At 35.2% G+C, this 23836-nt stretch overlaps 1 protein-coding gene and 2 pseudogenes across 1 annotated transcript; 1 reads left to right on the top strand and 2 right to left on the bottom strand.

Moving 5' to 3' along the window:
- The first annotated feature begins 3732 nt into the window (after nucleotides 1-3732).
- LOC137246266 (maltase A3-like) lies at nucleotides 3733-7097 on the top strand. The gene is made up of 5 exons (XM_067777372.1): nucleotides 3733-3951; nucleotides 4013-4929; nucleotides 6177-6628; nucleotides 6704-6847; nucleotides 6916-7097. The coding sequence occupies exons 1-5, from the start codon at nucleotides 3789-3791 to the stop codon at nucleotides 6980-6982; spliced, it is 1743 nt and encodes a 580-aa protein (XP_067633473.1). The 5' UTR covers nucleotides 3733-3788; the 3' UTR covers nucleotides 6983-7097.
- A 1125-nt stretch (nucleotides 7098-8222) lies between these two features.
- On the bottom strand, nucleotides 8223-9357 carry LOC137245853 (maltase A2-like; annotated as a pseudogene).
- Nucleotides 9358-16286: 6929 nt separating this feature from the next.
- Nucleotides 16287-23650, bottom strand: LOC137245852 (maltase A1-like; annotated as a pseudogene).
- Between the last annotated feature and the right edge of the window lie 186 nt (nucleotides 23651-23836).

The raw sequence follows: 23836 nt of genomic DNA, 5'->3' as shown, positions 1-23836 counted from the left end.
TTTGAGTGATATTTGTGTATACTTGACTTTTATATTCAATATTTGAAGCGTTTTTTAAATAAACGAATTTGTTTACATTTAACGTTATGTTATTATACCCAATAAAGTATTTACGAGTTACGTATTTTTACATATTTTGGTTTAGCGAAAAAAATACAAATAAAAACATCAATAACAAATAATTTCAATGGTCTGATTAGAGATACAATTTTAAATAAGCTTCTTATTTATGAGCATATAAATCGCAAATTCTCTTGATAGCACAATAAACAGCCTTAATTACTATCTGCGCCTATATTAGTTGAGGAGCTCTATATCAAAACACAATAAGTACACATACAATTTTTTGCGGATCTTGATAGATTCATATTCTGTTTTCCAATATATTTGAGATCGCAACTGGAACGTATAAGAATATTAAATAAGTAAGGACGGGAATGTGCCGAAGATTTCATACCTTTTATGAGTGGGGCTGAACAATAATCTTATCCTGTTCGTAATCTCCAAATAATCAGATGTATAAGATAAGAAATATATAGTGAACAGATGTACATACCTAAACGATTTTTAAGATAAATATGAAATACAAAATGGCAAAAAACCCCCTTATCTGAACGCCCGGTTGTATGGGATATATATTATATATAGCTCCGATCGAAATTATTTTTACAGGAAATCTTCTATGATATATTAGAATATATATCACCAAGTTTGACGTTTTTATATTGGAAATTAAGGGAGAAATAGCCAAAAATCTATCTATCTGAACGATCGGTTGTATGGGATAGGTATATACTAAACTGGGTAGAAAAAAAAAGTTGCTAATGTCCGCCCCTAAATTTGAAGATTATGTTGAGAGGGTTTCGGAAAGATTTTTTGTAATTTTTTCTTGATCCTTCGAAATACAGCCAAAAAGCTTTTTTCAATATTTTGGCCTTGAGAAGCTTCACATTTCCGGTTAATGTCCTTTTAAGCTATGAACTCGCTTTCACATGATTAGGTCAGCTAACAAAATTTTACCCCCCCCCCCCCCACCCCCACCCCCCTAATGTATGTTTTTTTCCTTGCCAAACGAAAGTACTTGAAACTTTAAGAAAATGTTGCTTTGAAACCATGTTACTAAACTAATAAACAAAGAAGTTATAGCACTTTCAATATTTATTTCAACTGTTATTTTACCTGATTCTTATTATACTTAGACCTGAAACTCATGATATTTTTGGAGGAAAAATTGCAGGCTTTGCATTGAAAAGTTAATAAAGATATGCCAAATATCATGAACAGGGGAAGTCAAAGTAAATAAGTGAGTCAAACCTGTTGTTTCGTATTTATAATAATAACGCTATGCGACAAAATCAACTTTTTTTCTGGATATTGGACAAAACCCACTTTTTTGTACAGATTGGGGCTTAAGTAAACAAAGTACTATCTCCGTTTTTCGAACTTAGCCCCCATAAAATAGATATCGGCTTACGAAGTTCGAAGTTCGAAATTCTACATTTCGAAATTTTATTTTTTTGTTAACGCGTTCAGCAAATTGAAAGAGTAAAAATGGTGCGTGGTCCACTCTTTTCCCTTATTTGAAGGGCTGAATTCTTTTTTTGAGAAATTTAGTATAACAGCTGTTATACGAGGTGAAAAGTCAGACTCTGACTTCTGACTTTTCACCTTTACTTTTTCAATTTGCTGAACGCGTTAACAAAAAAATAGAGTTTCGAAATCTAGAATTTCGAACTTCGTAAGCTGATATCTATTTTATGGAGGCTAAGTTCGAAAAACGGAGATAGTACTTTGTTTACTTAAGCCCCAATCTCTACTTTGTTAGCTGACCTAATCATGTGAAAGCGACTTCAAAGCTTAAAAGGACATTAAACGGAAATGTGAAGCTTCTCAAGGCCAAAATAATGACATATCAAGTTTAAAAATCGGACGTCAAATAACCAAGTTACAACGAAAAAACCTTTTTGGCTGTATTTCGAAGGATCAAAAAAATTTAAAAAAATTTTTTGCGAAACCGTCTCAACATAATCTTCAATTTTAGGCGCGGATATTAGCAATTTTTTTTTTTTTATATGGGGAACAACCCAGGTTAGTATATACTATACACATATCAAAGTGATTTTTTCAGCAAATCTTCTGTTATATATTAGAATAAACATCACCAAGTTTAACGTTTTTATATTGGAAATTAAGGGAGAAATGGCTAAAAATCTTTCTATCTGAATGATCGGTTGTATGGGATATATATTATATATAGCTCCGATCGAAATGATCTTTTCATGAAATCTTCTATTATATTTTAGAATAAATATCACCAAGTTTAACGTATTTATATTGGAAATTAAGGAAGAAATTGCCAAAAATCTTTCTATCTGAATGATCGGTTGTATGGGATATATACTATATATAGCTCCGATCAAAGTGATTTTTTCTGAAAATCTTCTATGATATATTAAAATATATATCACCGAGTTTCATGTCTACACTTTCTAAATTAAGGGAGAAATGGCCAAAAATATTTCTATCTGAACGATCGGTTGTATGGGATATAACTATATATAGCTCCGACCAAAGTGATTTTTTCAGGATATCTTCTATGATATATTAGAATATATATCACCGAGTTTCACGTTTATACTTTCTAAATCGTCTTATCTGAACGATCGGTTGTATGGGAGATATATGTTATCGTTGTGCGATCCTGATCCGACAAATGGCTAATATAATACAAAAATACATCCTTGTGCCAGATTTCATTGAGATATCTAAAAATTTGAGGAACTACTTTGCGTTCAAACAGACAGACGGACGGACGGACAGACAGACGGACATGGCTATATCAACTCAGTTCGTCGCCCTGATCAATTCGGTATACTAAATGGTGAGTCTATCTTCTATATTTCTCAACGTTACAAACATCGGACCAAAGTTTCATGTTCACGAAAGGTATAAAAATGGTATTTGTACATTTTTTTATTATAGCTGTGTTATTTTTTTACATGTATATACATATGCACTTTAAACTTATACGAAGTGCTAAGTCTATAGCTTTATCTACACTTGTGAAATTGGTGTGCAAAAAATAGTACTGCTAAATTTCCGTATGCATTATACTCATTTGCAACTGAGATATATCTCTCCATTTCATTTCTACACTATTCTACACTTCTATGACCGAAAAGTGTGTTTTTTCCACTATTCATGTTCATTCATGCAGCTGTAGGTTATGCACTATGACTAACAGAGGTGCGTGTCTCAAGTATTCAGCACAACCCGTTTTGTAGCGAGATATTTACCACTGCCGCTACTTGGGTCTCCTTATTAATATGTAAGTGATGAAAAGCGTTTTTAAGCGCAAATGTAGATGTATATATGTAATTGTAAAAAAAAACTCGACTTATATTCCCACAATTTTCTCAAACCTTTTCGGATGTAGTTATTGAGTTTTGGTTTGGAACTCCTCAATTCAAGTAGCCTTTAACTTCCATTGCTATGGGAAAAGTTTAACCAATTACAGGTAGCACCTTTAAAGACCGCATATCCGGTCACATATTTCAATACCCCATGGAGTTATGTGATATACATATTTCGCATTTTCAAGTATCAATAAATCATTTTTAATAGTAGAATATATATGGTATTGAACTAAATTTTTATGGTTGCTTATCTTATTGTGATTTTGTAAATAACCAGTGGAATTATTTGTATAAAAGCTGGAACATAGCGACTTGGATCATAAACACATTTCAAACTACCAGTGAAATAGAACCAAAAGAAAAGTAGAAGCCATGAGGAATCTTGTAGAAATATATCTTTACTTTGCACTTATAGTTGTGACCACAAGTGACAAAAAAGTGACTGATAAATCATGGTGGCAAACTGCGAGCTTTTACCAAATATATCCACGTTCATTCAAAGATAGCGATGGTGATGGCATTGGTGACATAAAAGGCGAGTACAATATAGCACAAAATTGCTGCTTTAAATATGAAATTCGTGCGATATCTTACAGGCATTACACAGCAATTATCCTATTTGAAGGAGATCGGAATTGATGCTACTTGGTTATCGCCCGTTTTTAAATCACCAATGGCTGATTTTGGCTATGATGTAGCTGATTTCACCGAAATTGATCCAATTTTCGGCACCATGGCAGATTTTGATGAGTTAATGGAAAAATCGAAAGAAATTGGTGTGAAAATAATTTTAGATTTTGTACCCAATCATACCAGCGATGAGCATGAATGGTTTATCAAATCAGTGCAAAATGATACCGAATATGCCGATTACTATGTCTGGCATCCGGGCAAAGTAACTGAAAATGGCACACGCATACCGCCCACAAATTGGATATCAGTTTTTCGTGGTTCGATGTGGACGTGGAATGAAAATCGGCAAGCTTACTATTTACATCAATTCCATTACAAGCAACCGGATCTCAACTATTATAATCCAAAAGTACGTGAAGCAATGAAGGATGTGTTGCGCTTTTGGGTGCGCAAAGGTGTTGCCGGATTTCGTATTGATGCTGTACCGCATATTTATGAAGTAGCGCCAGATAGCGATGGCAATTGGCCAGATGAACCACGTAATTACTGGGAGAATGATTTAGAAGACTATAACTCTCTGCAACATATTTACACTAAAGACCAACCAGAAACATTGGAGATGGTCTATGAATTTCGTGAAGTTATGAATGAATTGGATGAGGAACTTGGGGGTTATCAGCATATAATTTTGTCTGAAGCTTACACTGATATTGATATTCTGATGCAATATTATGGCAATACTACCGTAGATGGTGCGCACATACCATTCAATTTTGAACTTTTAAGTAACTTAAAAAGTTGGTCTGATGCTAACCACTATTCGCAATTGATTCATAATTGGTTGGATAGTATGCCCGCTGGACGCACAGCAAATTGGGTGGTATGTAGTTTGTTCCAAAATAAGTTGATCATTTGCGATATGTAGTATATACAGTAGCGAATACGAAAATAGGAGTGGCAGTATTTTTCAAATTTCGTTTTTATTATTTTGTTCTTTTTGATAACTAAAAAGGCTTAGCTTAAAACTAAAATTAGTGTGCTTCAAAATGGCATCCACAAAAAATTCAAAGAATTTTTTCTGAATGAAATGTTTTAAATTTTTCTTGTAATTTTTTCCGTTTTTTTCGAATTTTCCGAAAACGTCTTCTCACTGGCTTGTATAATTTCATTTAAAAAAGTTATAGAGATTTTATTTCTGATAATTAATTTGGTAATAAAAAAAACTTTTATAAATTTTGTAACTGAAATAACTCAAACCAGTCTGAAAACGCTTTCAAAAAATTAAAAAAATTTTACGAAAATTTCGAAGATACCATTTAGAGTACTCTGAAATTTTTGGGCATGCAACTTCCTAGCCCAATAATTTTAGTCTACGAAAGGGCAAACTACATTTCTTTAAAAATTCGCTTTTATTTTTTACATTTCTTTTTTTTCAAAGCATGCTTCAGATTTTCTGCCTTCGCGAAAAAGCTGTTAAAAATCAATGGAAATTTTGAGAAACGTATAACTTGTAATTTGTTAGACGAAAATTGATTGTACTACAAAAATGCATACTCAAAAAAATACAGAGAACTCTAAGGGTCAGTTTGCGCTGCAGTCACTCTCATTCACAGTCATCACTTTTTATATAAATATTTCATAAAGACATTCAGGTTTACTGTCACTCACTGAAATGAATGAATGCTCTTCTATGATGGGAATATTTTTTTTATTTTTGACACGGGACATAACGACTTGTTGCGTTATATATAATTAGCACCTAAATGCAGTGTTCGAAATTTTCGTAAAATTTTCGAGAATTTTCGAATTTTTCGAAAATGTTTTTAAGATTGCTTTGTCTTACTTCAGTTACACAAACCAAGAAATTTTCTTCTTAAAATATTTAAAGTAAAAAAATATTTTAATTTACAAAATTTTTTGAAAATTTTTCATTGTTTTTTTCGTACCTTCCGCTATAGTGGGTGTTTTCAAAGTTAATTCGGAGCTGTTTTATAAATGAACGTTACATTTATATTAACTGCAAAGCAGAAACGTAATGTCGGATTCCATCAAATTGTTGATTAAATTCTTATAAACATTTTTGTAATAAAAAAGTTCTCAGCCTCCTGTTTTTTTTTTTTTCAACAGTTGGGCAATCACGATCAAAGTCGCATTGGTACGCGCTTAGGATGGGAACGCATTGACATGATTAACGTAATGCTGAAGACCTTACCTGGCGCTAGCATCACTTATCAGGGAGAAGAAATTGGTATGACTGACGTGTGGATTTCTTGGGAAAATACTGTTGATCCGCAAGGTTGCCAATCGAGTATGCAAGAGTATGAGCGTCTTTCACGCGATCCAGCGCGCACACCATTTCAATGGAACGATGAGCATCAAGCCGGCTTTACAGATGGTAACACTACTTGGTTGCCTTTGCATGCGAATTATAAAACATTGAACCTCAAACGTGAGCGTGGTATCTCATTTAGTCACTTGAATATTTATAAACAGCTACAAAAACTGCGCAGAGAGAAGGCAATGCGTTATGGTGAAACCGATGTAATGGCATTCAACAGAAATGTATTAGCGATTAAGCGGTGCGTTGAGAAGTGAAAGAGTGTAGCGAATTTAAGTTTTTGCAACTTAAGTATTCCATTTTTTCCTTAATCTAGCTACCTGTCTGGTGAGCGTACTTTTATTGTGCTCCTGAATATCAACGATGATTATGAAGCGGTCAATCCTAAAGCCGCTTTCATTGATCTCACTGACAAGCTTGAATATATACTGACCACAGATAAGAGTATACGTCAAAAGGGGTAAGAAACTAAAGTTTATAAAAATGGTTCGGTTGTAGTTCGATATCTAAATTTATTTTAATTTACAGCGACAGAGTTTCATCAGACTATATTGAACTACTATCTAAAGAGGCTGTTATACTGGCTACAATCTAAGTTAAAAGAAATTTTAGTTTAAAGTTGGATGCATTTTTGTGCACAAAATTTTATTTTATAAGAGTTTTTTGTCTATGCGACTGATTACTATAGACAAATATAAATTATTTATGACTATAAATACTGTTTTTTATTTTGTTTGCACTAATGGCTCTGTAAAAGTAATTTGATTCGATACAGAAATCATGGTCAAGCTACCAATTATTCACTCAAGACTTACCCTCAAGTAGTAAATTTGAAGTTGAATACAATTTTTTATTGATAAAAAAGTATTTCTTGAATGCTAAACTTTTAAACCCATCAAAGATGGTTTGGCAATGTACCTCTCAGCTACTCCATCTGAATTATCAAGTTCAGCTACTTAAAGCAAATATTGTTTATTTAGCAGGCGATCCTCTGGCGTCCTCAAGTTACTAACTAAGGGAGAGGTTTTGATGACCTTGAAGCTTCAATGTGTTCATATCTAATCGTGCCCCAGATGGTCGGGTTATTGTTTTAATGGTGTTATTTGCTTACCTGTAACGTACCTCATAAATATCGTTCAAAGGATAAGAGCGAAAAAGAAGGAGAAACAATCACACATCACGAAGTTGTTACTCACACATACACACGATATAACTAAATAACCTAGTATGAGTTACAACTCTTCTAGAAGGCATGTTCGTAAAAAGTCTTTGTAGCTCATAGGGGAAATATGCGAACGAGGCAACAAAGAGTATAAAAGCAGCGAAAGCTGAGGAAGAATTAATCAGTTTGATTTACACAAGCTATTAATGAATTATAATTGTGATTGTGAAATACTACTCCGAAAAGTTTTCGAGGAGTTTCCGAGTTAACTTAATTCGCATTCGCTTTGAATATAAAGTGATTAATCACTTACCAGCAAAATCCTTCTTTATACCTTTTTTATGTACGATAGCAGGCCAATAAACCGATAACGTAACCGATAATTTGAAATCACTAAATTAGTTTGATATCGAAGTCTTTTCATAATATGTTTCCTGCTGAATGAGAAATGGAGCACCGTTATCTACAAATCCAGCCATTTTGCGAAAAGAGATAGACCTTAGGAGCGACACATTAAGGTAACATATTTTCCAGAAAAGAAAACGGCAATCGATTTTTAATGACCATAAACCTCAAACCTGACGCGTATATTTCATAAGAGTGCTTCGGTTAGACAGTTTTCGAAAACCTCAGAGCTACAGACAAAAAAGTTCTAATAAAAAACGTATTCTAAAGCGGAAATTTTTATTTATCTCGGAACTAGTAAAATGGTAAGGCAGCGGGGCAAACTCCACCGCCTAAGAAATCGCCATGTTAAATTTTCCAGTTGAAATCATGTAAAAGAAATAGATGGTGAACTAGTAGTGGTTTTTAAAAATAAATTTTCCCCACAGGGAAGCTTCTTACATTGTGTCCCCACCATGCGTGCCCTTGTATTTATCTAAAAAGGCTCTCCATTCATATACAACTTCAAGCGTTAGTGGCTGATTTGTTGTATATATGTGAGTGTGATATAGGTAGCTATTTGAATCACCACTGCCACCACTCAACAGTTCATCAGGATATGTGCTATTTGCGTAACGTTTCTCGCCAATATGAGGTACGGCATCAATACAAAAACTATTCACGCCACGATCCACCCAATATTTTAAAACATTCAGCATATGCGCACGTACCATGGGATTTCTAAAGTTAAGATCTGGTTGTTTTGGCAGAAACTGGTGCATATAATATTGTTGACGCTCCTCGCGCCAAGTCCACATCGAACCACCGAATACGCTTACCTAACAATAATAAAAGTATAAAGCGGCCAAATAAGGAAATCTTGAAAGTTTTTAGTCTTCACATGCTTGTTTGCACATACTCAATTACTTGGTGGCACGTGCTCGCCTGTCACAGTATTATTTTTACCATCTTCCCAGACATAAAAATCATCATAGCCATCTTGACGCTTTAGTGACTTTTGAAACCATTCACACTCATCACTTGAATGATTTGGTACAAAATCTAAATTGATTTTTACACCCATTTCGAGCGCTTTTTTAATCATACGATCAAAATCATCTATGGTTCCAAAAATTTTATCAATTTAGTAAAATTTTAAATATTGTAACCAAAGTCAGCCATTGATGATTCCTATATAGGCGAAAGCCATGTTGCTGTTTCCCAATTTCCTTAAAATATTCAAGGTGTGATGTTATGCCATTCATATTGCCAATACCATCGCCATCACTGTCCATAAACGAACGCGGATAGATTTGATAGAGTTTTCCTGACTCCCACCAATCGATTTTATCTCCGGCAGCATTGCAATTACTCAAGCAGTAGAAAAAGAGCGCAAAAACTAACGGTAATAGACTCAGCAACATTTTAAACATAACTGTGTAATACTCAATACTGACTGAGATATTTAACAATTATTGATTATTATTGATGAGTGGGCGTTATCAATTTTGATTGACGTAAATCGTACTCATCTTCACACTTAATTGACAATACAATTGGTATGCGGGCTCTTATTTAGTTAACAATTTGATTAATCTCAATTTACTATGCACTCAATGGACAAGCAATTGTTATGTAGAGTATTTGGTTGCGTTTTGAATTCAGGAATTATGGCAAGTTCTAGCAAGTAATTGAATCACCTCTTTGTAGTTTAGGCTACTATAGCCTGCGCGCGCTTAAGGCCCAACTTATTCGTTACTAAGATGGACAGATACGCAAGCATAGAAGAAACAACTTTAAAGACATGCTTCACAAAAAATAAGAGAAATAGTAATTATAAAACCCAGACTCTTTAATTTTAAACCGTAATTCTTGTTACTTAGTTCCAAGTCAAGTTCGGCGATCTACACAAAATGCTGCAAGGAAAAGATTACTTGCTTAGAAATCACGCAGGTTTGCCTAAATATATGCATTATAAATTCTTATCATCTTTTGCATAAATAATACTGTGTAAAAGCATTGTTGTTGCGAAGTATTTCGAACTCACGATAATAGACCCAGACTCATATAGTGCAATCTCAAGAAAATTTTACGTGCTCGCTCAATTTCTTCTGGAGTTGTTGTTGTTGTCGTTGTTGTAGCAATAAGGTTGCTCCCCGAAGGTTTTGGGGAGTGTTATCGATGTGGTTGTCCTTTGCCAGATACAGATCCGGTACGCTCCGGTACCACAGCACCATTAAGGGGCTAGCCCGACCATCTCGGGAACGATTTATGTGGCCACATTAAACCTTCAGGTCATCCCCTTCCTTCCCAACCCCAAGTTCCATGAGGAGCTTAGGGTCGCCAGAGCCTCGTCTGTTAGAGGAACAGGATTCGCCGCGGATAGGTGAGGTTGACAATTGGGTTTGGAGAAGCTGTATATTGCGCTGGCAACCTGAAGCGTTGCGCTACACAGCCCCTTGAATCTGGTATTTTAGTCGCCTCTTACGACAGGCATACCTACCGCGGGTATATTCTGTCCCACTAACGCGCTGGGGTTAGACTCTTCTGGAGTCTGATAGATGTATACATAAAGTCCAACGTCAATGAAAAACTACCCTCCACAAAACAACACGCGTAGTATACTAGAGGAAATGTCAGTAGACACGGTCTACTGAACCTGCATTGGGTGGTTATAAACATAGATAACCGGGCGATTATAGATGGTCTTAACTGCATTGAATAACATCTAGCCATAACGAAATGGATCGGCTGCAAGTTTAACCGCAGGAAGATTACTTCACAGTTGGGTTGTATGAGGCTGTGATATTATTGTCACAATAATTAGCTTTTTGAAAGATCATTCCAGACAGTAAACTATCGTGGAAGGTCAGTGCGGACGAGGGGGTAAAAAAGGCCCCGACGGCATTTTGTGCATATAGGCAAATACTAGGGTATACGTGGAGTCCATCGTCCTCTCTTTCCTGTTAGGTATCAACAGAGGTTGTAAGGCCTATCTTATACAATGACGATCGCCGTGGTGTAGTGGTAGCGTGCTCCGCCCACCACACCGAAGGTCCTGCATTAACCTCCCGGGCAAAGTAATATCAAATATTAAAAGAAAACGTTGGAAAAAATTTGGAAAAAAGGTTTTTTAAATTGGACAGAAGCCGCGTCAACTTGTATATTGACAGCGAAATAGGGATTAAGGCAATAATCTCGCAAAGCACAGCACTTTAAAGTGTTTTAGAGTGTAAACAATCCCTGGAAAGAATCGCGATAGGGAAAAGCATACATCTCCGTTGGGTGCAAGGCATATGGGAATATATGGCAATGAAAAATCGGATGAAGAAGGCAAAAAGACGCATCCCTCGAAGATTCCTCCGCAGACGTCCCAACTGAATTTGGCGAGATTAAGAGAAGTTGATAGTTGCACATTATCTAACAAGGGGGAGACGGAACCCAAGTGCAGGGCTGTTAAGTGTTGAAATGTTATGTGTAAGTATAACAACCTTCGACTGACAAAGTTACGCCTATTATTAAAAAAGAGGGGACTGTACATTCATGACGGGTATTCCGATTGGACACTACCCTCTGACGTCCCATTCATTTATATTAGGCTTAGTCAGTGATTGCAAATGTAGGAAGTATGGATTGGAAGAGAAAGGGAACAGCGCATGTTGTACGCGTGCCCTGTTCTTACCAGGATAAGATTTTAGCTATTAGGACTGATACGGCTGTCAGATCTAGAAGCAGCAATTCACATTGGTCCTTGAAAGCGTCTAGTATTTCCCAAAAGCGGGGAGCTATTTTGTAATATATTTACTGAGTTTTGGTAGGGGTTTTTTAGTTTGATTGTTAAACAAACTTCTGGTCTATGCGAGGTTCTCACGGACCATACAGTTCAGCCTAACCTAACCTAAGCCACATGCTTCAACTGCAAATATTCGAAACTTGTTGAATATTTTAAGAATAAGCGGAAAATGCGTAGAACTCACATTCCAGAGCGACGCCATAGCACAATGCACATTAGATATGTTTTTTTCTGAAGTTTTTCAGATCCTTTTTCCGGCAGCAGACATATACATAATCACGTTCTTTCATTAAACTCGAACCAATTACACGTAAACATATGTGACCAGGGGTATCGGTGCGTATACGTAACATTTTTTTATTATTTGGTACTCAAAGGTTTCAAAACTGGTTTCACTTGATGAAATGTCTTACATTGAGAGCAATTTAAAACTAGTCAATTTGTCGCGTACCAGCACTGGAACGAGCCCAAATCTGCCTGAAGATGACTGAAGGAAGTCGTTTTAGAAGGACAATAAGTGTCACAAAGTTTTACATCATCCACACACCATATAATGTAGGAATGCGCAATAAGCTATAGTTAGTAATTTATGAACAGGGTAAGGAGCCTAGATGAATTCTCTGAGGTACGCTAGCTTATACTTCACACTATTACTATAGATTAGAATTGGACAGAATTTTCTGGGTCCTACTAGATAGGGAAGCTTGCTAGCCATATTTTAAGATTAAGCGGAAAATGTCAAAAAGACTTAATAAAGAGCCGGAAGTTAAACAATGTCCGGAAGTTAATCAATGCTAATGTTCGAAACTACTGTTTCTAAATAGCGACCATAATTTCCAAGTAATAAGAAATTGCGTTCATTTGGGATCCATCATTAACACAAACAACAACATCAGGCCTGAAATCCAGCAACAACATCTGGTCTAATATCCAATAAATACTACTTTAGACTAGGTAGGTAATTGAAAAGCAAAGTCCTCTCTCGACAAGAAAGAGCATCATGCTCTACAAGTCACTTATTACTCGTTCTGATATATTTATGGTGCAGAAGCATAGACACTGACAACATCTGATGAGACTGTTCTGGGAGTGTTTTGACAAGGGTGCTTCGAAAGATTTACAAGGTTTTAAGCATTTTCGTTGGCGAGTCTTAAAGAATGTTTAATGATAAGCTGTACGAAACTTACGCAGTCATTAACATAGTCGAGGGAATTAAAACATAACAGCTATGCTGACTATGCTATTTTATCGGAACTCGCCTGTGGCAGCTGAAGATGAAATCTGCCTATACTCCGCTGGAAAAACCGATTTAAATTCAATTACTATTTTCAATTGCCATGTAGCATAGAGAAGAAGTGATTGGCGCCACTTGCTGGACGGTCATAACCGTTTAAACGATTGAAGGCCAACTAAGTAGATATGTATGTCGATAACAAAATTTACCCAATTACTGTAGAATATGGTATCAATTACAGCTATTTTATATTGGTAAAATAAAGAAAGTGACTGGTGGTAAGTAAAAGAAAATATCTCACTAATATGTTGTAAAACAATAAATTCTATCAAATCAACAACACAATCAATTTACAGCTGCAAATTAGAAGCAATTGCTAGTCAATATTTAGTTAACTGCATAAGCAAATAGTAAACTTAAGATAAAACAAAACAAACCATACAGGCGTAGGTCAGTGGTAATATACTATTTGTTTACAATACGAACAAGTCATATCGTATCGCCTACATATTATCACATTTGAGGAACTTGACGCAATATTTATTTATTTACGTCTTACGATAAAATAAACAATAATAAAATTGTTTTGATTGTCGTATTTAGCGCATTAGGATCAAAAGAAAACTTTTGTTGGCTTGAGAAGTGGATTTCCTGGGAATAATGTAGGCAAAATGAACTTCCGTTCTCTCTATCACTCTCTATATCATCGAATAGACTATAATATCCTTACTTTTTTTTATTTCTCTTTCTTATTCCTCTTCTTTTCTTATTCACTTTATCTTCGTCCCCTTCTCATTCTAATACTGATTCTTTCTCTCACTCCCAAACCCATTTCCACTTCCACTCTCACTCTAATTTTCAGTCCCACTCCCACGCCCTCTTCCACTTTCTCTATCTCTCCAACCTTAATAAATTTATATATACAATCTATTCACCAAATATTGGATACGCTTCAAATAATTACGGAAATGTAGCGAGTCCACTCCCAGTAACGCTACCTCTTCCACCTGGATATTCTGATATATAGAATGTATATAAAAACAAGTAAGGAAGTACACCAAATTTTTCGTCGAGTTATGGCTCCAGAAACGTTAGGAAATGCTTTGTAAGAAAGGGTCAGTGCCACGCCCATTTTTCAAGATTTGAATTTTTTTCCCATTTCTTGTTATAATGGCACAAAATACGATTGGTACAAAATTATTTTTCGATAAGATTTAACTTATTATTTTTGCCTACGACCCTTTTTAAAGTCAATTATATAAAAGTGGGCGTGGTCTGTAACCAATATTATCCATTTTTACCAGGTATATTTCCTGCTATAAAGAAATTATATGTACCCAACTTTGTTACGATATGTAAATTTTTCTTCGAGTTATGGCTTCCGAAACATTGAAAATTGCTTAGACAAAAGGGGCGGTGCCACACCCATTTTCAAAATTTCAGCATTTTTCAATTTAACGTTATAATTTAATTTAGAAAGTAAAATTCTATTGATACAAAGCTCTTTTTCGCTAAGATGTAGCTTATTTTATTCGTCCACGACCCTTTTAAAAATCTTGTATATAAAAGTAGGTGTGGTCCTTAGCCGATTTCGTTAATTTATCTTCAAAGCATGCATTATAGTAAAGGCAACTTCTCTGCCGAATTTTGTTACGATAGGTTAACGATTTTTGATTTATGATTAATAATATTTGTAAAATCGATTTTAACACAAGTGGGCGGTGCCGCGCCCATTTAAAAAATTGTTTTCAAATTTTTATCAAGAGTCTCAATATCAGTCCACACGTCAAATTTCAACATTCTAAGTGTATTATTTACTAAATAATCAAGTATTTTGTGTTTTCCAAAATGTTATATAAATAAAAACTGGGCGTGTTTATCATCCGATTTCGCACATTTTCAATACCAATCTATTCTGGGTCCAGATAAGCTCGTTGGTGAAGATATCTCAGTGGGGTAGACGAAGCACGTTTATTTTGTGCTTATTTTAAAATATGAGCTCACAATTTTTCCGTCCTCAATAAAATAGTTTCGTTATAACTTTTGAAAATTATAATTTTTTTTTTTAAGTCTTCCGCTTGGTTACTAACTTCAGGGTTATTCAATCAAACTGTTTTTTGTTGTCGTAGGCTTCGATATAACTACTTAACGTTAACGTAGAACCTGATGAAAACATGTTTTTCTTTTTTCAATGAAACAAGAAATAAGGCTTAACAAAACGAGAAAAAGAAATTGCATAGTTTTCAGATAAGCAATAATATGAAGCATCTACATTTTCCATACAGATTACCCATGTTTAACCTGGTAAATGAATTGCCACAGTGTGGAGAAATCCGAAAAATGGCCGTAGAAAATTGGTATAGAATAAAGCTTTCGGAAATTATAACCTTATTTCTTTTAAGGCCAAATCAGATGTGGATTAAGAACAGGACTGCATTCAGACAAACTGCACTAAAATTTGGCTAGAATTTAGCATACAGCCTTTATGGGTGTGGGAATTACCCCTCATGCAAGCGTTGCAGCTACGGTCAGGTTAAATAACCTAATGCTTGATAATATAATTCAAACAGCTTAACGGCTTAGGCGAATTTGGCCGTTACGTAAAAACCCAAATACTCTATCCCTATTTCGTGATAAAAACGCCAATTTAGAGCATCAGGACAGATCAATACTTCCTACACTTGTCTCTCCGAACTCAGCGGAGGCTTCTGTCTTCCTATATTTCTGAGTAATTCTATATGCATGCGACGGTATTTAAAAAAGCTCACAAACAACATTGATAATCATGTCAATATTAAAAAAAAAAATAATAATAAATAAATAAGAGGATTACATAACTTTGTTGAGTGCATTTATATTGCAATATTATATAATTGAAGACGTGGATGAATGGAGGTATTATGTTGGACTTTTGAACGGCCGTTCTCATTAACGTTTTAAATTGTACAGTGATACGTATTTGTTTAAACGCACTCTTAATTTTAACTTTAACACTTTGGCTTTCTTTTCTTTATGCATTCATAACAACAAATTCTAGCCCATATTCTTTGTTCATCTAACGGATATTCGAATTGACTAAAAAAAACTGTTTTTGTTGTTGTTGTACTCTTTTCATCACATATTCATATAATACTACTACGAAAAGGTGCATATTCGTTTAAACGCAGCAACTTTATTTTTAAATATTTATTCATTTATAAAATTTTTACTAATTAATTGGTTCTCCGTTTTTATTAATGGCTTCATATATTCAACTGGATATCGACTTGGCTAAATTTTGCAGCAGCATACTGCTTAAATCTTTTCAAGCTTCTTTAATAGCCAAATTCAACTCTAATAGAGTTCTGTAAAGGTGTCCGTGGACTTTTTGTCCATAAAGTTCTCTCTCTCTCTACAAAGTTCTTTTACCGGCTTGGAATCGGGACTGCATGCAAGTCACTTCATAAGTGGAATGTTGTGTTCTGAAAGACCCCTTAGAAACATGAATGGCAGCGTTCTCCTGTTGAAAAATTTTATCTTCATCCATTTTATCATCTGAAAATCAAACGAGAGCATCGGCAACCTGATATTTAATTTAATAGTTGACAAAATTTTAGGCATAAATTGCTTGGCTAGTTACATTAAAGAAAACAAGGGATTAAATTAGGGAGCGCACAACCATAAAAATATTGAACACACACTTACCCATCTTTTAAGCCGGCTTGCAGCGAACTAACATCAACCTCCGTTTTACTGTTTATTCCTTTGAATATTTTTTTAAATTTAGAGTATCGTTCTCATTGCCAAAACTCAAAATTACGAGATGGCTATCATCTGCTTTAGCTGTGTTGTAATTAAAAAAAATATATATATAAAATTTACAAACGAACAAACCTGAAAATACGCACACACTCACCGCTTATATAATAAGATATTACCCACAACGACTGATTCATAATCTCCATCAATGAAAGCTGCTTTGGATTTACACAAATCTATTATTATACCTTTCATGAAAATGAAATGGTATATTAATTTCGTCACGAAACCGAAAATTGTAAGTCCTTAAAATAAAATAGATAGACCCACCATTAAGTATACCGAAATAATCAGGTTGAAGAGCTGAGTTGATTTAGCCATGTCCGTCTGTCCGTCTGCCTGTTTGTATGCAAACTAGTTTCTCAATTTTTGAGATATCTTGATAAAATTTGGTGAGCGGGTGTATTTGGGTGTCCGATTAGACATTTGTCGCAACCGACCGGATCGGACCACTATAGCATATATCCTCCATACAACCGATTTTTCAGAAAAAGAGGATTTTTGTAATACCTTACCCAATTTAACAGATTGAAGCTGCAAACTTCACCATATACTTTCGTATATTGCACATATTGTTGCCTGAAAAAATTGATGACATCGGTCGTATATATAGTATATATCCCCCACAACCGATTGTTCAGATAAGGAACTTTTCGTAATTACTGCCCTATTTTAAGAGCTAGAGGCTTCAAATTTCAACGAATGCTTACGTATATAGTATATATTGTTGTCTGAAAAAATCATAAAGATCGGTGGTATATATAGTATATATATGGTGGTATATATGGTATATATATTAATATTTTCGCAAATTTTAGCCCCATTTTAACAGCTAGAAGCTTCAAATTTCACCGAATACTTACGTATATAGCATATATTGTTGTCTGAAATAATCATAGAGATCTGTTGTATATATAGTATATATCTCATACAACCGATTGTTCAGATAAGAAACTTTTCGCAATTTCTACCCCATTTTAACAGCTATAAGCTTCAAATTTCACCGATTTCTTACGCATATAGCATATATTGTTGTCTGAAAAAATTATAGAGATCGGTTAAATATATAGTATATATCTCATACAACCGATTGTTCAGATAAAAAACTTTTCGCAATTTCTACCCCATTTTAACAGCTATAAGCTTCAAATTTCACCGATTGCTTACGTATATAGTATGTATTGTTGTGTCAAAAAATCATAGAGATCGGTGATATATACATAATATATATATGATGGCATATATATAGTGTATATATATTTTTTTTGCGATTTCGGCCCCATTTTAACAGCTATAAGCTTCAAATTTCCCCGATTGCTTACGTATATAGCATATATTGTTGCCTGAAAAAATTATAGAGATCGGTTGTATATATAGTATATATCTCATACAACCGATTGTTCAGATAAGAAACTTTTCGCAATTTCTACCCCATTTTAACAGCTATAAGCTTCAAATTTCACCGATTTCTTACGCATATAGCATATATTGTTGTCTGAAAAAATTATAGAGATCGGTTAAATATATAGTATATATCTCATACAACCGATTGTTCAGATAAAAAACTTTTCGCAATTTCTACCCCATTTTAACAGCTATAAGCTTCAAATTTCACCGATTGCTTACGTATATAGTATGTATTGTTGTGTCAAAAAATCATAGAGATCGGTGATATATATATAATATATATATGATGGCATATATATAGTGTATATATATTTTTTTTGCGATTTCGGCCCCATTTTAACAGCTAGAAGCTTCAAATTTCACCATATTCTTACGTATATAGCATATATTGTTGTCTGAAAAAATCATAATCATAGAGATCGGTGGTATATATATTATATACTTCATATAAACTGTCATTTTTACCCCTTTTTTACGGATAGAAGCTTCAAAATTCATCAAATTTCACCAAATAGTTACGCTTACTTCATATATTTTTGAAATACGTGATTCGTAGTCATAGTTTTTACATGCAGACCACAAAAAACGTGAAGCCTTACATCCTCAAACAAAGTACCTACCTATTTTTATACTCAGTTGAGCAGAGCTCACTGAGTATATTAACTTTGATTGGATAACGGTTGGTTGTACAGTTATAAAGGAATCGAGATAGATATAAACTTCCATATATCAAAATCATCAGTATAGAAAAAAAATTCGATTGAGCCATGTCCGTCCGTCCGTCTGTCCGTTAACACGATAACTTGAGTACATTTTGAGGTATCTTGATGAAATTTGGTATGTAGGTTCCTGGGCACTCATCTCAGATCGCTATTTAAAATGAACGATATCGGACAATATCCACGCCCACTTTTTCGATATCGAATATTTCGAAAAATCGAAAAAGTGCGATAATTCATTACCAAATATGGATTAAGCGATGAAACTTGGTAAGTTAGTTGAACTTATGACGCAGAATAGAAAAATGGTAAAATTTTGGACAATGGACGTGGCATCGCCCACTTTTAAAAGAAGGTAATTTAGAAGTTTTGGAAGCTGTTATTTGGCAACCGTTGAAGATATCATGATGAAATTTGGCAGGAACGTTACCCTTATTACTATATGTCTGCTTACTAAAAATTAGCAAAATCGGAGAACGACCACGCCCACTTTTTAAAAAAAAAGTTTTTTAAATTCGAATTTTAAAAGAAAAGTTAATATCTTTAGAGTATATAAGTAAATTATGCCAACATTCAACTCCAGTAATGACATGGTGTAACAAAATACAAAAATAAAAAAAAATTTCAAAATGGGGTGGCTCCGCCCTTTTTCATTTAATTTGTCTACGATACTTTTAATGCCATAAGTCGAACAAAAATTTACCAATCCTTGTGAAATTTGGTAGAGGCTTAGATTCTAGGACGATAACTATTTTCTGTGAAAAAGGGCGAAATCGGTTGAAGCCGCGCCCAGTTTTTATACACAGTCGACCGTCTGTCCTTCCGCTCGGCCTTTGACACTATAGCTTGAGCAAAAAGCGATATATCTTTACTAAACTCAGTTCACGTACTTATCTGAACTCACTTTGTGTTGGTGTAAAAAATGGCTGAAATCCGACTATGACCACGCCCACTTTTTCGATATCGAAAATTACGAAAATTGAAAAAAATGCCATAATTATATACCAAATGCGAAAAAAGGGAGGAAACATGGTAATTGTATTGGTCTATTGACGCGCAAAATATAAAAAAAATAATAAATGTAAGGCGCGATAACCTCCGAAGAGATCTAAGGCCGAGCTACTCTTCCAAGTTACGTCGTGCTCTTCTTGATTTTCCCTACAAATTGGCCGGACGGGACCTACATGTTTTATGCCGACTCCGAACTGCATCTGCAAGGCAGATGAGTTTTCACTGAGAGCTTTTCATGGCAGAAATACACTCGGAGCGCTTGCCAAACACTGCCGAGGGGCGACCCCGCTTAGAAAAATTTTCTTCTAATTTAAAAACCTTATTTCTAAAATTTTGATGTTGCTTTACCCGGGGTTCGAACCCAGGGCACACGGTATGGTAGGCGGAGCACGCTACCATCACACCACGGTGGCCGCCAATATGGACGCAAAATATAACTTTAGAAAAAAACTTGGTAAAATATGTGTGACACCTACCATATTAAGTAGAAGAAAATGAAAAAGTTTTGCAGGGCGAAATCAAAAGCCCTTGGAATCTTGGAAGGAATAATGTTCGTGGTATTACATATATAAATAAATTAGCGGTACCCGACAGATGAAGTTCTGGATCACCCTGGTCCACATTTTGGTCGATATCTCGAAAACGCCTTCACATATACAACTAAGGGCCACTCCCTTTTAAAGCCCTCATTAATACCTTTAATTTGATACCCATATCATACAAACACATTCTAGAGTCACCCCTGGTCCACGTTTATGGCGATATCTCGAAAAGGCGTCCACATATAGAACTAAGGCCCACTTCTTTTGAAAATACTCATTAACACCTTTCATTTGATACCCATATCGTACAAACAAATTCTAGAGTCACCCCTGTCCACCTTTATGGCGATATCTCGAAAAGGCGTCCACATATAGAACTAAGGCCCACGCCCTCTTAAAATACTCATTAATACCTTTCGTTTGACACCCATAGTGTACAAACGCATTCTAGAGTCACCCCTGGTCCCCTTTATGGCGATATCACGAAACGGCGTCCACCTTTGGAAATAAGGATCACTCCCTTTTAAAATACTCATTAACACCTTTCATTTGATACACATGTCATACAAACACATTCCAGGGTTACCCTCGGTTCATTTTCCTACATGGTTATTTTCCCTTATGTTGCCACAATAGCTCTCAACTGAGTATGTAATGTTCGGTTACACCCGAACTTAACCTTCCTTACTTGTTTATTTTATATTTATCTTAAAAATCGTTTCGATATGTTCAAATTTCACCATATGTTTACGTGTATAGCATATATTGTTGTCTGAAAAAATCATAGAGACCGGTGGTATATATAATCTCATACAACCGATTGTTCAGATAAGAAACTTTGCGCAATTTCTTCCCCATTTTAACAACTAGAAGCTTCAAATTTAACCAAATGCTTACGTATATAGCATATATTGTTGTCTGAAAAAATCGTAGAGATCGGTGGTACACATATTATATACCCCATATAAACTGTATTTTTTTGCCCCTTTTTTACGGCTAGAAGCTTCAAAATTCATAACATTTCATCAAATAGTTACGTTTATGTCATATATTGTTGAAATACGTGATTCGTAGTCATAGGTTTTACACACAGACCACAAAAAAACTGAAACTTTGCATCCTCACACAAAGTACCTACCTATTTTTTATTTTATATTTATCTTAAAAATCGTTTAGGTATGTAGATCTGTTCACTAGATATTTCTTATCTTATTCATCCGATTATTCGGAGATTACGAACGGGATAAGATTATTGTTCAGCCCCATTCATGAAAGGTATGAAGTCTTCGGCATAGCCGAAGACAGTCCCGTCCTTACTTGTTTTTTTTTTTTTTTTTGAATATTTTCAAGTGACTATTTGGAGCTACTAACTATGCCTTTACATCATTCCTTTCAAAAGATTGACCAACCGGCAGCCATGTCTTAACAGCATCACTGAAACCAGAATTTTTGGAATCATCCCTTAGGAAAGGCGTACGCTGGGGATCACGTGATAATTTGTGAAAAGCATTGGGACCAGCACTGCAACCTTGTAGATCGATATCTTCTTCCCACGAAATATAACCATCCTCCAAGCCATATTCCTCATCCCAAAGTTTTATTTTATTTTCGTAAATTAAAAAAAAAGGATAGCAAAAATAAAATTCCTATGCACACACATTATAGGTGACAGCAATGCCTGGTAGAGTTTGCAAAAATATGTTCATAACATCGGTACGCTGTACACCAAGTCGTGATGCAACTCGATTTTTATCGTGATTCCCCAAAACCCAAACCGTAAACACCCTCGGGAATATTGTCCAACCAATGTCTAGCATAGTAATCATATTCACCAGCCGTACTACGATTATCTAATGCCGACAACATTTCAAAATTGAAGGGAACATGAGAACCATTGCTCACACCATCACCATACATATGCATTAAGTTCTCAAAACTGGTGTAGGCTTCTGTCAAAAGCACTTTGCTGTCAGTATTGTGCTTGCGCTTAAACTCATCAACAACTTCACACCAAACAAAGAGTAAATCGAATATTTCCGGTAAGGAATTCGTATAGGTATGATCATAGTCACACCAATCATCCGGATCGGGACAAACAATAGTATCACTTGCAATAGGCTCATCGGGATAGGTACCAGTTTGTGGATCAATTTCAGCTTCAAAAATATAATGAATAGCACCAATGCGAAAACCATCAATGCAAACCATTATGCATTTCGCCAACAACATTAGGATTACGAAAACTCAAATCTGGTTTTTTAACACAAAATTGATGTCGGTTATATTGCTGACGTTGATCAATCCACTGCCATGCGGAAAAACGAAATACTGATGGCCAATTGCTTAGTGGTTTACGTTCACCAGTCTCAGCATCAATTACGCCGTCATGCCAAATGTAAAAATCGCGATATTATGGATCATTGGCAACCGAGCGCTGGATCCATTCCCTCCTGTCTCAAGGCTCCCATTCTTTAACAGTTTTTTAATAGTTCCGGGCGGTTACGGCACTGTTTTCGGAATGATTTCGAAGCTATTCCAAGAAAATTTCTGAACACACCCACCTTTAAAAAAATATGCCCAGTAGGTCTTTCTTTTGTATTAGATTTCTGTGAGCCAAGTTTTAGTAAAAAAAGTACAGCAATTCTTGTGTAATTTGTGTAAGACAACATCTCGTCATCTCGACATCGAAACATCGAAATATCCAAACATCGACCTTTTGAACTTAAAATATATGTAAGCTTCATGTTTCATATAGATGTTTGTCTAACTAATATTAGAAAAGTATTGAATTTTCGGAACAGTCACGTGATAATTAGGAAACCATTTCCAGATTATTTTAAAGCGATGTGTGGACTACTTCACAACTTTTTCCCGGATTTTTTGGGGTAGTTTTAAGGCTATTTCTGGATAAATATTTTGGGATAATTTGCGGATTCTTTATGGAATCATATCACGCCCGCCATTAGCCGCTGCTTATGGTTTTCAGACGCTTCCACTGAAATAACCCAGTTAGCCTTTAAACAGATTATATGGCTTAGCCAGGTTGTAGCACTCTCACATTAGCTCACCACTAAACAAATGTTCAGCGGCAACCAATGCGATGCGACCGGAAGTAGTGAACTGCTTGAATCGCATGTAGTAATGACGGTCAGAAGCTTTCCCCACTTGTGTACTCTTCCAAACACGGCTCCACGCTTCGCCGGGTCGATCCATAAGCAAAAAGCACACATCAAACAAAAAAACAGCCAAACAGCGCGGCAATGACAATTCTCCTCAAAGTTTTAGATGTAAAATACTATATCGACCAGTACTTCAACTCAAAATCATGCCAAGTCAACGATTAGCACTTTCCGTCAGAGTGAGTGAGTTTATGCATTCACAACAATAAAAATTCACTTA

The sequence above is a fragment of the Eurosta solidaginis genome, chromosome 3 (assembly GCF_040869045.1).
Source record: "Eurosta solidaginis isolate ZX-2024a chromosome 3, ASM4086904v1, whole genome shotgun sequence".
NCBI lineage: Eukaryota > Metazoa > Arthropoda > Insecta > Diptera > Tephritidae > Eurosta > Eurosta solidaginis.
This window is presented reverse-complemented; position numbering and strand designations above follow the sequence as displayed.

What these genes read in the sequence shown, in the direction of transcription:
- LOC137246266 (XM_067777372.1), top strand. Translation starts at nt 3,789, where the DNA reads ATGAGGAATCTTGTAGAAATATATCTTTACTTTGCACTTATAGTTGTG. An exon ending in GACGCACAGCAAATTGGGTG is followed by an intron (nt 4,930 to 6,176) that starts GTATGTAGTTTG and finishes TTTTTTCAACAG; the next exon opens with TTGGGCAATCACGATCAAAG. An exon ending in AATGTATTAGCGATTAAGCG is followed by an intron (nt 6,629 to 6,703) that starts GTGCGTTGAGAA and finishes TCCTTAATCTAG; the next exon opens with CTACCTGTCTGGTGAGCGTA.